This window comes from Enhydra lutris, unplaced genomic scaffold (genome assembly GCF_002288905.1).
Source record: "Enhydra lutris kenyoni isolate GAN:26980312 unplaced genomic scaffold, ASM228890v2 scaffoldscaffold42, whole genome shotgun sequence".
Classification (NCBI taxonomy): domain Eukaryota; kingdom Metazoa; phylum Chordata; class Mammalia; order Carnivora; family Mustelidae; genus Enhydra; species Enhydra lutris.
The window spans coordinates 14,847,210-14,863,547 of NW_019154126.1; the positions used below are offsets into that span (position 1 = coordinate 14,847,210).

Below are 16,338 nucleotides of genomic sequence, written 5' to 3' on the forward strand. Positions count from 1 at the left end.
TTCAACTAGTTTCTTATTTTATCAACTTTTTGTTTTTAAGTTTTTTTTTTAAATTTTCATTTTTACATTTACATTTTATAGATATATCCTTCATTTTTGGCTTCTGTTCACTGTATCCAATTTTATTTTTGTACATATACAAATTTTACTTTCTTTACAATTTTGGGATTTAGTGTCCTGTAACAGACCAAAATACACCCAGGATCAAGTGGATCACCCTGTTTTGTCCACCTGTGAGATTATAGTCTCTCTTTCCCCCAACTTTTTTTTTTCTTTTTTGGTTTCTGACCTCTTGGATTTGTCTAGTGTGTACTTCTCTTGGGTCATGCTTGATATTTTTGATTTTGTTCTCTCATTCATCTATTCTACTCTTGGCAAAATGACTAAAATGAGGAATTCACAACGAAAGAAAGAACCAGAGGTAATACTCTGCTACAGATCTAACTGATATGGTTGTAAGTAAAATGTTGGGGCCGGAATTCAGTTTAATGATTATAAAGTTACTAGCTGTGCTTGAAAAAAGCATAGAAGACATTAGAGAATCTCTTAGTGCAGAAATAAAATCTAACCAGGCTAAAATTAAAATGGTTTAACTGATACGCAGTCTAAAATGGATGCTCTAACAGCTAGTGTAAATGAGGCAGAACAGAGAGTCAGTGACATGGAAGACAAGTTGATGGAAAGGAAGGAAGCTGAAGAAAAGAGAGAAACACAACTAATAGACCATGAAAGGAGGTTTTGAGAAATCAGTGATACTATAAAGCAAAATAATACTAGAATTATCAGAGTCCCAGAGGAAGAAGAAAGAGAGGGATAGAAAGTATATTTGAACAAATCATAGCTGAGAACTTAACCTAATTTGGGGAAGGAAACAGGTATTCAAGTCCAGAAGGTAGAGAGAACTCTGCCTCAAAATCAATAAAAATAGATAGATACCCCTACATATATATTGAAGCTTGCAAATTTCAGAGATAAAGAGAAAATCCTAAAAGCAGCTTGAGACAAGAGCTCCTTAACCTACAGAGTAGGAACATTAGGTTGGCAGCATACCTATCAACAGAGACCTGGCAGGCCAGAAGAGGCTGACATGATATATTCAGGGTACTAAATGAGAAAAACATACAGCCAAGGATACTTTATCCAGAAAGTATGTCGTTCAGAATGGAAAGAGAGATAAAGAGCTTCCAGGACAAACAGAAACTAAAGCAATTTGTGATCATTAAATCAGGGCCCTGTAAGTGAAGAGAGAGCACCTGAGAGTAACAGTTAACAGAAAGAAAGATAATCTATAGAAATAGGTACTTTACATGTAATTCAATAGCACTAAATTTATATCTTTCAATAGTTACTCTGAATGTAAATAGGATAAATGCTTCAATCACAAGACACAGGGTGTAAGATTTGATAAAAAAGCAAGACCTATCCATATATTGTCTATAATGGACTCACTTTAGACTTAAAGATACCTCCAGATTGAAAGTGGGGAGGCTGAAAAATCATTTATCAGGCTAATGGACATCAAAAGGAAGCTGGGTGGCAATCCTTATATCAGACAAATTAGATTATAAACCAAAGACGTAATAAAGGTTGACACTATGATATAGTGTCATAATTAAAGGCTCTATCCTACAAGAATCTAATAATTATAAATATTTATGCTCTTTAACTTGGGAGCAGCCAATTATACAAATCAATAATAAAATTAAACACATTGATAATACAATAATACTAGAGGACTTAACTGCTCACAGCAATGGACAAATCATCTAAGCAGAAGATCAACAAGGAAACAAGGGCTTTGAATGACACCCTGGACCAGATGGACTTCACAGAGCATATACAGAGCATTCCATCCTAAAGCAACAGAGTACACATTCTTCTTGAGTGCACATGGAACATTCTCCAGTATAAATCACATACTGGATCACAGATCAGGTCTCAGCTGGTACCAAAAGATTGAGATTTTTCCCTGCGTATTTTCAGACCACAGTGCTTTGAAACTTGAACTCAATCACAAGAGGAAATTTGCAAGGAATGCAAACATTTGGAGGCTAAAGAGCATCCTACTAATGAATGAATGGGTCAACCAGGAAATTAAAGAAGGATTAAAATTCATGGAAAGAAATGAAAATGAAAACACAGCTGTTTAAAACTGTTGGGATACAGCCAAAGTAGTCCTCTAAGAGGGAAGTACTACATAGCAATACAAGCCTTTCTCAAAAAACTGGAAAACACCTAAGTACGCAAGCTAAACTTAAAGGAGCTGGAGAAAGAACAGCAAATAAAGCTTAAATCAAGCAGAGAGAAATAATAAAAATTAGAACAGAAGTCAGTGAAATAGAAACCAAAAGAACAGAACAAATTAATGAAACTAAAAGCTGGTTCTTTGAAAGAATTAATAATATTGATAAACCCCTAGCTATACTTGCCAAAAAGAAAAGAGAAAGGACCCAAATTAATAAAATCATGAATGAAAGAGGAAAGATAATGATCAACACCAAAACTGAAACAGGAGGAAATAGAAAACCTGAACAGACCCATAATCAGCAAAGAAATTGAAGTAGTAATAAAAAACCTCCCAACAAAACAAGAGTCCAGAACCGGATGGCTTTCCAGGGGAATTCTACCAAATATTTAAAGAAGAATACATACCTATTCTTCTGAAACTGTTTCAAGAAATAGAAATGGAGGGAAAACTTCTAAACTCATTTTATGAGGCCAGCATTACCTTAATCCCAAAACCAAAGACCCCACCAAAAAGGAGAATTAGAGACCAATATCCCTGATGAACATGGATGTAAAAATTCTCAGTAGGATCCAACTGTACATTAAAGGATTATTCAGCACGACCAAATGGGATTTATTCCTGGGCTACAAGGGTGTTCAAAATTTACACATCAACCAACACAATACATCACATTAATAGAAGAAAGGACAAGAACCATGTGATCCTCTAAACAGATGCAGAAAAAGCATTAGACAAAATACAGCATCTTTTCTTGAATTCTCCACAGTGTAGGGATAGAGAGAACATACCTGAACATCATAAAAGCTATCTATGAAAACTCCACAGCAAATATCATCCTCTATAGGGAAGAACTAAGAGCTTTTCCCTTGAAGTCAGGAACTTGACAGGGAATCACACTCTCACCTCTTTTGTTCAACATAGTACTAGAAGTCCTAGCCTCAGCATTCAGAAAAAAACAAAAACAAAAAAACCCATTCAAACTGGCAAAGAAGTTAAACTCTCACTCTGCAGATGACATGGTTCTTTATGTGGAAAATCCAAAAGACTCCACTCCAAAGTTGCTAGAACTCACACAGCATTTCAGTAACATGGCAGGATATAAAATTAATGCAGAGAGATCAGTTGCATTTCTATACATTAACAATGAGATGGAAGAAAAAGAAATTAAGGAATCTACCCCACTTACAATTGTACCAATAACCACAAGATACCTAGGAATAAATCTAACCAAAGAGGTAAACAATCTGTACTCTAAAAACTACAGAACACTTATGAAAGAAATTGAGGAAGGCACAAAGAGATGGAAAACATTCCATGCTCATGGATTGGAAGAACAAATTTTGTTAAAATTTCTACACTACATAGAGCAATCTACACATTCAATGTAATCCCTATCAAAATACCATCAGCATTTTTCATAGAGCTGGAAAAGCAATCCTAAAATTTGTATGGAACCAAACCAAAACAAAACCCAAAACCCCAAATAGCTAGAGGAATATCGAAAAGGAAAACCAAAGTTGTGGCATTACAATTTAATTATTTAAATTAATAATTTAATTTATTAAGACTTCAAGATATGGGGCACCTGGGTGGCTCAGTCTTTAAGTGTCTGCCTTCTGCTCAGGTCACGATCCCAGGGTTCTGGGGTCTAGTGCCGCATCGGGCGCTCTGCTCCCCGGGAAGCCTGCTTCTCCCTCTCCCACTCCCCCTTTTTGTGTTCCCTCCCTCACTATGTCTTTCTCTGTCAAATAAATAAATAAAATCTTTAAAAAAAAGACTTCAAGCTATATTACAAAGCTGTGATCATCAAGTCATGATGATACTGGCACAAAAACAGACACATAGATCAGTGAAATGGAATAGAGAAGCAAGAAATGGACTTTCAACTCTATGGTCAACTAATCTTTGACAAAGCAGGAAAGAATATCCAGTGGAAAAGGACAGTTTCTTTAATAAATGGTGCTTGGGGGGCGCCTGGGTGGCTCAGTGGGTTAAGCCCCTGCCTTCAGCTCAGGTCATGATCCCAGGTCCTGGGTTCAAGCCCCACATCGGGCTTTCTGCTCAGCAGGGAGCCTGCTTCCTCCTCTCTCTCTGCCTGCCTCTCTGCCTACTTGTGATTTCTCTCTGTCAAATAAATAAATAAAATCTTAAAAAAAAAATGGTGCTTGGAAAGATGGACAGCCACATGTAGAAGAAAGAAACTGGATCATTTTCTTATACCATACACAAAGATAAAGTGGTTGAAAGACCTAAATGTGAGAAAGGAATCCGTTAAATCCTAGAGGAGAACAGGCAGCAACCTCTTTGACCTTGGCTGCAGCAACTTCTTGCAAGACATGTCTCCAAAGGCAAGGGAAACTAAAGCAAAAATGGAGTGTTGGAACTTCATCAAGATAAAAACTTCTGCACAGCAAAGGAAACAGTCAACAAAACTAAAGGTTAACCTACAGAATGGGAGAAGATATTCACAAACGACATATCAGATAAAGGGCTAGTGTCCAAGATCTATAAAGAACCTATCAAATTCAACACTCATAAAACAAATAATCCAGTCAAGAAATTGGCAGAAGACATGAACAGACATCTTCAAAGATGACATCCAAATGGCCAACAGACACATGAAAAAATGCTGCATATCACTTGGCATCAGGGAAATACAAATCAAAACCACAATGAGATACCACCTCATACCAGTCAGAATGGCTAAAATTAACAAGACAGGAAACAACAAATATTGGTGAGGATGCAGAGAAAGGGGAACTCTCTTACACCATTGGTGTGAATGCAAACAGGTACAGCCACTCTGGAAAACGGTATGGAGGTTCCTCAAGAAGTTAAAAATAGATGTACCCTTTGACCCAGAAATTGCACTATTAGTTATTTACCCCAAAGAAACAAATGCATTGATCCAAAGGGGCACCTGTACCCCGGTGTTTATAGCAGAAATGTCCACAATAACCAAAATGTGGAAAGAGCCAAGATGTCCATTGACAGGTAAATGGATAAAGTAGATGTGGTTTATATATACAATGGAATATTACTCAGCTATCAGAAAAGATGCATACCTACCATTTACATCAGCATGGATGGAACTGGAAGGTATAATGTTGAGAGAAATAAGTCAATCAGAGAAAGACAATATGGTTTCACTCATATGTGGAATGTAAGAAACAGTGCAGAGGATTGTAAGGGAAGAGAGGGAATACTGAATGGGAAATTATCAGAGAGGTAGAAAAACCTTGAGAGTCTCTTAAGTATGCAACCAATGGATTATTAGACACTACATCTAAAACTAATGATGTACTATATGTTGTCTGCTTGAATTTAAATAAATAACTTCAGAACTGTAATGATGGAACTGTTCAAAAAGTTCAAAATTTGATTAGCTACATTTCTTTGCAGTTATTTAAAATTTTACATAATAAAAACTTTTTTTCAGTTAAATTTTTTGTTTAGGTGATCATTTTCCATGTTCAGTTAGAGGGACTGCAACAAAATTTATTGCTTGAAATGCACAGAACTAAGTATGTTAGGAAATGGAAAGAAACTAAAGGTTTAATTTTTTGTAAGTCTGTAGCATTTATACTTTGGAAGGCACTGAAGCTTAAAACTATACCAAAATGTTTAGAACGTCTTCTCTTTATTGAACTTCTACCTTGTGACTGAGTGCGTGGGCTCAACTCAAATTTTTCTGACAAAAGACAGATTTTATTATAAATATTCTGGGTATCTCACTAAACCTAACAACAGCAGTATAGCTTAATCTCAGGAACAGTTATAAACCAGAATTGAACACTCTCAAGATTTCTTCTCTTGTTTTCTTCTCTGCACTTGAGCTTCATTTTCTTCTGTTGCAGATCTCTTCTTTCTTTCTGTTCTCTTTTTTGTTAATTTATTTACTTATTTATTTTTGCCAAAGGTGGAAAGCCATGACTGCTGACTTTCTCAAGGCTTAATCTTTCAGTTTTAGTCACTTTGAAGGATAATATTTGAATTTCCCATACCTAAAAGTCCTAGGTGAGAAAATCATTCATGCAACTAGAGAGATAAGTGATAAGTGCCTATTTCTGGACTGATCAATCAACTGTAGTTAAAGACATAGAGTCAAATGTACTTTTTCAGAAATTATTTTAATTCAGAGGGATATGGAAGGGTGGTTTCCAGCAGAAGGAGGGGGGTCTATTTCTGAGGTGCTCAGTGGTGAGCATATATAGCAGGATGAAAGCTGTATTAACACAGGATAACATATAGAAAAAGGGATTGTATTTCATTATCATGCATGAATTATACATAGCATGATAGGGCTATTGTGCTGTTTTTTTTGGAAGTTAATAGACCTATTTTTCTGGGTCTGTTCAGTGCATTGTCTAGCTGTTGGTCTGTGGGTATTGGGAAATGGACAAGCAAGCATAGACCCAGGGGACTTTGAAAATTTCTTTCTTCAATTATGGGACAGATTGGGATTCTAATTAAATTGGATTATAGGATAGTTTGTGAAGGCAAAATACTTCTATTAGTGAACAGAGTGCTGAGAGCTAATGTCTAGTCTTGGGGATGTCAACATTGCCCACCAACAGGATCATGTGTGGTCCTGTTGGTTTCTTAATAAGCCTATTAAGAAATCCATCATGATGTTTTCTTTGAAGAAGGCATAGGGGTCAGAAGTTAGGATAGTAGACTGTCTGGCCTTTAAAGCTGTCTTCAGCCTAGGTACATGAATCACAGGTAGTTATAGTTATGTTGAAGGCGGAAGAGTCATAACTTCCATGTGGCAAATTCAAAGTCTAAAATTTTAGTGGCTGGGTAGGATGCTGACGAGGTAAAAGTATCCATTTGGCCAAAACATAATGGAAGTTTCTTATAGATTCAAAAAAACTAAATTTAATGTTGATTTCAAACCTAAGTGTAGGAACACAAAATTGAACATGTAGGGAAGGCATTTGACTATCAAAATTAAAAACTTCTTGTTCAAAAGTGAATCAAAGTTAAATGATTAACAGTGGATTGTAAGAAAATATTTGTGCTTATGCAGTAGAATGGAATGATGATAGTAATATATAATTCCTGAAAAAATAAACAACCTTCAAAAAATAGGAAGAGACCAAAAAAAGTGAGCAATAAATGTTTTAGGAGATGCTCAGTCTGACTTATGATCAGGGAAATACAAAGCAAAACATTAGTGATGTTTTGTGGTTTTTTTTGCCATCGGTTTAACAAAAAGTAAAAATTTTCTAATATCAAATCCTGATGGAGCTAATCCTGACAGAGCTGTAGGACAATGAATACTTTTGAAATGCCAGTGCAAAAGGAATTGCCCATTTTAAAGGACAATTTAGCACAATTTGTTTAACAATAGCAACAAAAAGGTATACTTATGTAGCGTATGTAAGTATGCTTTTTTCTACCTTAGAGAAAGGAATATATTCAAGGAGGCATATATAAAAAGGAATTTATCACATAACTCTGATCATAGCAAAAAAAGAAAGAATTCCAATTTTTATTAGGAGCATGGCTCAATAATCTATGGTAAAAGGATTATATGGGAATACTATAAACAACGGTATGACAACAAATTAGATAACTTAGATGATATGGACAAATTTCTAGAAAGACACAAACTAAATTGATTCAAGAAGAACTAGAAAATCTGGATGGAAATTTAACAAGTAAAAAGACTTGATTAGTACCTAATTTAGCATCCACCAAGAAATGCTCAGCCTAGAGGGCTTCACTATATTCTATAAAATATTTAAAGAGGAATTAATATCATACTTTCACAAGTTTTCCAAAATGTAGAAGAGGAGTTAACACTTCTCAGTTCATTCCACGAGACTAGTATTACTCTAATATCAAAATCAGACAAAAATATCACGAGAAAAGAAAATTGTAGACTAATATGTTATGAATACAAAGGCCAAAATCCAGCAAAATATTAGCAAATTGAATCTAGCTATATATAAACTGGGTTATACACAAGTGAGTGAAATTATCCTAGGAATGCAAGGTTGGTTTAAAATGCAAATATCAATTAATGTAAAACACAGTACTGATTGAATGAAGGACCAAAAAAAAAAAAAAAATCACATGATCAGCTTACTAAACAAAGTAAAAGCATTTGACAAAATCCTAGCATTTCATGGTAAAAATACTTCACAACCTAGGAACAGAAGGGAACTTCCTTAATCTGATAAAAGCTATCTACGAAAACTCATAGTTAACACTATGCTTAATGGTGAAAGACTTAATACATTCTAAGATCAGGAAGAAAACAGGACATTCTTACCACATCTATTCACCATTGTAGTACAGGTTCTAGCCAGGGCAACTAGAGAAGAAAAGGAATGAAGGGTGTTCATTTTGGAAAGTTAGAAGTAAAACTATACCTCTTTTTGTAGTTGTAATGATCTTATATATAGAAAATCTTAAGGGATCCACTAAAATCTATATGAAGAAATAAGTGAATTCACATTTTGCAGCATACAAGATTTATAAATAAAAATCAATTATGTTTCTATACACTAACTGTCACAGGTTACATTGTGTCCCCCAAAGAGTTATGTTGAAGCTCTAACTCCTAGTATCTCATAATGAAGTTATTTTCAAATAGGGTTATTATAGATATAATTAATTAAGAGGAGGTCATAGTGAGATAGGATTGGCCCTTATTCCAAAATGACTGGTATCCTTATAATAATTGGAGAAGACAGTACCCAAAGAGGGAAGAGGTTATGGAGGCAGAGGTTGGATTTATGCTACTACAATCCAGAGAGTACCAGTGATTACTAGAAACTAGAAGAGGAAAACAGGGATTCTCCTTTAGAAGTTTCAGAGGAGCATGATCCTAACAACTTAATTTTAGATTTATGGCCTCTAGAACTGTAAGAGCATAAATTTTTGTTGTTTTAAGTTACCCAGATTGTGATACTTTGTAACAGCAGTCTTAGGAAACTAATATATGGTGATCAACCACAAATGAAAGAAAACAACTCCATTTAAAATAGCATTGCAGACAATAAGAAAGAATTTAACAAAAGAAGTGTAAGACTTCTTTTGCAATGAAAACTGCAAAATATTTAAAGAACTTAAAGAAGACCTAATTAAATGGATAGACATTCCATTTTCATGGACTGTTAGATTTAATAATCTTAAAATGGCAGTGCTCTGCAAATTGATCTACAGATTCAGTGCAATCTATATCAAAATCTCCGCTTTCTTTTTGGTGAACTGACAAGCTGATCCTAAAATTCATGTAGAAATGCAAGGAATCCAGAATAGCCAAAGAAATCTCAAGAAGAACAAAGCTGGAGGACTCAAGTTTAATTAATTTCATTATTATTTTAATTATTTTTTACATTTAACTAATGTTAAAACTTAATACAAGGTTGTAGTAATCAAGACAATTAAGTACTGGCATAAGGTTAGACCTATATACATCAGTGGGATAAAATTGAATGTCCAGAAATAAACCCTTACATTCATGGTCAATTGATTTTTTTTAAACGATTATATTTATTTATTTGACAGAGATCACAAGTAGGCAGAGAGGTAGAGAGAGCGAGAGGAGGAAGCAGGTTCCCTGCTGAGCAGAGAGCCCGACGTGGGGCTCGATCCCAGGACCCTGGGATCATGACCCGAGCTGAAGGCAGAGGCTTTAACCCACTGAGCCACCCGGGCACCACTGGTCACCCAGCCACCCAAGTCAATTGATTTTTAACAGGGAGGCCAACACAATTCAGTGGAGAAAAGAATAATTTTTTTTAATTTTTATTTTTTATTCAAGTATAATTAAAATAGTCTCATATTAGTTTCAGAGGTGTACAATATGATTCAACAATTCTATACATTACTTGGTGTATTTCTTAATCCCTTTATCTGTTTCATCATCCACCCACCCACCTTACCTCTGGTTACCACCAATTTGTTCTCTATATTTAGGAATTTGTTTCTTGGTTTGTCTCTCTTTTTTCCTCTGTTCATTTGTTTTCTTAAATTCCACATATGAATGAAATCATGATATCTTGTGTTTCTCTGGCATATTTCAGTTAGCATTGTTCCCTCTAGAGCCATGTTGTTGCAAATGGCAACATTTCATTCTTCATATGGCTGAATAATATTCCATTGAATGTGTATCTACCTACCTATATCTGTATCATCTGTATCTATACATCTTCTTTATCAATTCATCTATTGATGGGCACTTTGGTTGCTTCCATAGTTTGGCTATTGTAAATAGTGCTGCAATAAACATAGGGGTGTATCTTTCCTTTAGTGTTTTTGTATTCTTTGGTTAAATTCTCAGTAGTGTGATAACTGGATTTGTAAGGTAGTTAGTTCTATGTTTAATTTTTTGAAGAACCTCCATACTGTTTTCCACAGTGGCTGTGCCACTTTGCATTCCCACCAAAAGTACACAAGGGTTTCTTTTTTTCCATCCTCCCAAGCACTTGTTATTTCTTTTTTTTTTTTTTTTTAATTTTAGCCATTATAGGAGGTTGGAGGTGATATCTTACTGTGCTTTTGATTTGCATTTCCCCAATGATTAGTGTTATTGAGTATTTTTTCATTTGTCTATTTGCCATGTGTATGGTCTTTGGAAAAATGTTTATTCATTTCTTTTGCCCATTTAAAAATCAGACTTTATTTTTTGTTGTTGTTGACTTCTGTAAATTCTTTAGATATTTTGGGTATTAACCTTTTATCAGATATATCATCTGTAGAAAGAATAGTCTTTTTAGTAACTGATACTTGGATACTTGGACTGGGATATCCATATGTGAAAGAATGAAGTTGCATCCGTTCTTTATGCCATCCACTAGAACTAACTCAAAAATTACCAGAGACCTAAATTTAAGAGCTAAAACTATAAGCCTTTTAGAAGAAACGTAGGAATAAATCTTTGTGGCCTTGAGCAGGGTAATGGCTTCTTAAATAGGACACCAAAAGCACAACCAACAAAATTAAAAATAGATAAGTTGACTTTCATAAAATTAAAAACTTTTGTACTACATATGATACATCAAGAGTGTGAATAGGTAACTCAGATTGCAAAAACTATTCATAAATCATATATTTGATAAGGGACTTGTATCCAGAATATATAAACTCTTTTTTTTTTTTAAGATTTTATTTATTTGACAGAGATCACAAGTGGGCAGAGAGGCAAGCAGAGAGAGAGAAAGAGAGGAGGAAGCAGGCTCCCTGCAGAGCAGAGAGCCCGATGTGGGACTCGATCCCAGGACCCTGAGATCATGACCTGAGCTGAAGGCAGAGGCTTAACCACTGAGCCACCCAGGTGCCCCAGAATATATAAACTCTTATGCCTTAATAATAAGAAGATAAATAACCCAAATTAAAAATGGGCAAATAATCTGAATATACAGTTTCTGAAGCAAGATATACCAATGGTCAATAAGCACATGAAATAATGTTTAACATCATTGTCATTAGGCACTTTCAAACCAACACTGCAGTGATATACTACTTCACACCCCTTAGGATGGCTATTAAGGAAGAAAAGACTTGATTAGTCAGTAACAATTGTTGGCAAGGATGTGGAGGAGTTGGGACCCTTGTACATTGCTGGTGGAATTGAAGTGGTCTGTCTGCTATGGAAACCAGTTTGTCAGTTCTTCAAAATGTTAAATACAAAGTCAGTATATGACTCAGAATTTCTATTCCTATGTTTATACCTGAGTGATTGAAAACATATATATGCAAAAACTTGTACATGGATATTCATAGTAGCATTATTCATAATAGCCCCAAAGTGGAAACAATTTAAGTACCCATAAACTGGTGAAAGAATAAATAAAATATATACACCTATACAGTGGAATAATATTTGGCAGTAAAAAGGAATACAGCACTGATACATGCTACAACATGGATGAACCTTGAAAGCATTATACTAAATGTAAGAAACCAGTTTCAAAACACCATATACTATATATTTTTATTTAAATGAAATATCCAGATAGATCTCTAGAGACAGAAAGTAGATTAGTGTCTACCAGTGTTGAGGCAGAATGGGAAGAATGAGGAGTGACTGTTAATGGGTACAGAGTTTCTTTTTGAGGTCATTAAATGTTCTAAAATTAGTTAAATTAGAGGCTCAACTTGGTGAATCTATTAAAACCCATTGAGCTGTACACTTTAAATAAATGAATTTGATGGTATGTTAATTGTATCTTTAAAAAAGCTTAAAAAATTTGAATTATAATAAATAACTCATTTGTCAAAAAAATCTATAGTTTACCCATACCTTAGAACAGTGTTCAGCAAACTGCAGCCCATGAGTCAAATCTAGCTAGACCCATTCATTTACCTATCATCTATAGCTGTTTTTGCTGAGCTGGGGTAGTTGACTGATCATCTGGCCTACAAAGTCTAAAATATTTCCTATCTGGCTCGTAATAGAAAAACTTTGCCAAATCCTGCTATGGAACAAGAAGTGGTATTTAAAAGGAGTGAAATATGTCTGTATTACTAATATAAGTAGATCTTAGACATTGTATTAAGTGAAAATAAGTTTAGGACAATGTATACATTGATGTCATTTATGTGCAAAAAGAAAACAAAACAGTCGCCTGACCCACTAACAAAAATTATATAATTAAATAGGTACATGTAGCATTTTATGAATACATTTTATGAATACATCAAACAGTTCTGAAAAGATACACAAAAATCTGATAATCTCTAGAGATAGGATTGGATTTTTTGGAATGGTAGTCAAACTGTACTTTAACCTTTATTATATTACCTTATTTTTTTCAAAGAAAATATATAAGTATGTTACATAAGTAAAAATATAAATGTAAAAGGATAATACATTATAGATATTTTTGGTTTGTTTTTCAGAGCTGTGAGTGATCAAAGTTTGTTAGAGGCTGTAAGTATAGCACTCTGTTTGAAATTATACTTTGCCCTTGATAATGTTAGACTCTAGAAATTATCAGGATGCATAATCTTAAAGATTCAGTACTTACTCAGTTTATTTAAGAAATTTCTATGCATATGTGAGCTGGAAAGCTTTGTCTTTTTTTGTTTTTACTAGACTTTGTTATCACTCAAAAACACTTCATTTATGAAATATTGAACTTTAATACCCCATTGTCTTCTAAATTTCTATTCATTATTACTTCTAGTTTGTTTGCCTCTTTGAGCCCCATTATCATTCATAATGCAGATTAATACCAATGGTTCATTATTTTCATGAGTTAATGAAGACTTTAATAATTAAGTGTCCCAATAATTTGTCTATATTGAAATGTATGCTTTTCATTGTTACTAAAATTATAATATTTGCTTTTAGAAATACAAACAAATGGAAAATAATTTTCAAGTGTTATTAGAGGAGAAATTAGGGCTGGAAAGTGAACTACAGAAGTTAAAGAATCCTGAGGTTAGTTCAATTTTAGTGTTTGAAAATGGTAGAATACCTAAAAAACCTTATTTTGTAGGATAGAAATTAAAGATATATTTAAATGTTTTATAATACATTTTTGATATTAATAGTTAACAGCTGTGCCTTAAAAAATAAAATAAAGCTATTTTCTAAATTACCGTATTAGCTATTAAAACCAAAAAGATGCTATGAAAAATGGACATAAAATTTAAATATTCCAAAAGACATTTCTAGGCCAAATATTTATTTTTGGGGGGGGTGGGAGGTTGGGGGAACCAGGTGGTGGGTATTAGAGAGGGCATGGATTGCATGGAGCACTGGGTGTGGTGCAAAAACAATGAATACTGTTACACTGAAAAGAAATAAAAAAAAATTTTTTTTCAAAAAAAATTTTCAATAAATTAGAGTTTTAAAATATATTTTATTTCTTTTTAAGTCCTAAAAAATTTCCAGTTAACATACAATGTGATATTAGCTTCAGGTGTACAATTTCCTGATTCAACCCTTACATATAACACCCAGTGCTCTTCATAACAAGTAAACTCCTTAATCCCCATCACCGGCTTAACCCATTCCCCCACCCACCACCTTACTGGTAACCCTCAATTTGTTCTGTACAGCTAAGAGTCTGTTTCTTGGTTTTCCTCATTCTTTTTTCCCCTAAGATCATTTGTTTCCTAAATTCCACATATGAGTGAAGTCATATGGTATTTGTCTTTCTCTTATTTTTTAAAAGATTTTATTTATTTATTTGAGAGAGAGTGAGAGAGTACAAGCCAAAGGGAGCAGCAGAGGGGGAGGGAGAAGCAGGCTTCCCACTCAGCAGGGAGCCCAATATGGGGCTCGATCCTAGGACCCTGGGATTATGACCTGAGCTGAAGGCATATATTTAACTGACTGAGCCACCCAGGCACCCCTCTCTGACTTATTTTGCTTAGTCTAATATTCTCTAGTTCTATCCGTGTCATTGCAAATGGCAGGAATTCATTCTTTTTCATGGTTGAGTAATGCTCCTCTGTGTGTGTGTGTGTTCACACACCACATCATTTTTTACCCATTCAACAGTCAATGGACATTTGGACTCTTTCCATAATTTGGCTATTGGTTGATAATCTGTGTGCACATATCCCTTGGAATTAGTATTTTTGTATTCTTTGGGTAAATACTTAATAGTGCAATTGCTGGAGAGTAGATAACTTTAACTTTCTAAGGAACCTCCGTACTGTTTTCCAGAGTGGCTATACCAGTTTGCATTCCTACCAACAGTGCAAGAGGGTTCCCCTTTCTTCATCTCCTGCCAACATGTGTTGATTCCTTAGTTGTTAATTTTAGCCATTCTGACACATATGAGGTGATATCTCATTGCAGTTTTGATTTGCATTTCCCTGATGATGAGTGATGTTGATCATGTTTTTATGTGTCTCTTGGCCATCTGGATATCTTCTTTGGAAAAATACCTATTTATGTCTTCTGACCATTTATTAACTGGGTATTGAGTTTTACACATTCTTTATATATTTTGGATACTAAACCTGTCATCAGATATGTCATTTGAAAATACCTCCTTTCATTCCAAAGATCACCTTTTAGTTTTGTTGATTGTTTCCCTCTCTGTGCAGAAGCTTTTTATTTTGATGTCCCAATAGTTTATTTTTGCTTTTGTGTCTCTTGCTTCAGGAGACATATTTAGTAAGAAGTTGCTACAGCTGATGTCAAAGAGTTTATTGCCTGTGTTCTTCTGTAGTATTTTTTTTTTTAAATTTAATGTATACAGCCACAAGCTGGAGATCTTATTCAAATACAGGCTCTGATTCCATTCTGGGATGGGACCTGAGTTTCTGCATTTTTTTTTAAAGATTTCATTTTATTTATTTGACAGACAGAGATCACAAGTAGGCAGAGAGGCAGGCAGAGAGAGAGAGAGAGAGAGAGAGAGAGGAGGAAGCAGGCTCCCTGCTGAGCAGAGAGCCCGATGTGGGGCTTGATCCCAGGACCCTGGGATCATGACCTGAGCTGAAGGCAGAGGCTTTAACGCACTGAGCCACCCAGGTGTCCCCTCCTGTAGTATTTTGATGATTTCTTGGCATTTAGGTCTTTAGAATTTAGACATTTAGGTCTTTAATCCTAATCCTTAAATCCTTTTGTGTATGGTGTAAGAAAGTGGTCCAGTTTCATTCTTTTGTACATTGTTGTCCAGTTTTCCTAACATCATTGGTTGAGAAGACTCTTTTTCCATTGGATATTCTTTCCTGGTTTGTTGAAGATTAATTGAATATGTACTTATGGGTTCATTTCTGGGTTTTCTGTTCTGTTCCATTGATCTATGTGTCTGTTTTTGAGCCAGTACCATACTGTCTTGATGATTACAGCTTTGTAATAGAGCTTGAAGTCTGGAATTGTGATGCTTCCTGACTGACTTTGCTTTTTCAAAGTAGCTTTGGATATTCAGGGTCTCTTGTACCACACAAATTTTAGGATTGTTTGTTCTAACTCTGTGAAAAATGCTATTGGTATTTTGATAGGAATTGCATTAAATGTGTAGAATGCTTTGGGTTATATAGACATTTTAACAATGTTTGTTCTTCCAGTTCATGAGCACAATTGCCTTTCCATTTCTTTGTGTCATCTTCACATTCTTTCATCAGTGTTTTTTTTTTTTTAAGATTTTATTTATTTATTTGAC

At 34.6% G+C, this 16,338-nt stretch overlaps 1 protein-coding gene across 1 annotated transcript in view; it reads left to right on the forward strand.

Moving 5' to 3' along the window:
- LOC111155517 (coiled-coil domain containing 7) overlaps positions 1 to 16,338 on the forward strand; it is a 403,110-nt gene that overhangs the window by 58,048 nt on the left and 328,724 nt on the right. The window contains exons 10-11 of the mRNA XM_022515688.1: positions 13,109 to 13,139; positions 13,563 to 13,652. Coding sequence (XP_022371396.1) covers positions 13,109 to 13,139; positions 13,563 to 13,652 — 121 coding nt within the window. The remainder of the gene's footprint in view (positions 1 to 13,108; positions 13,140 to 13,562; positions 13,653 to 16,338) is intronic.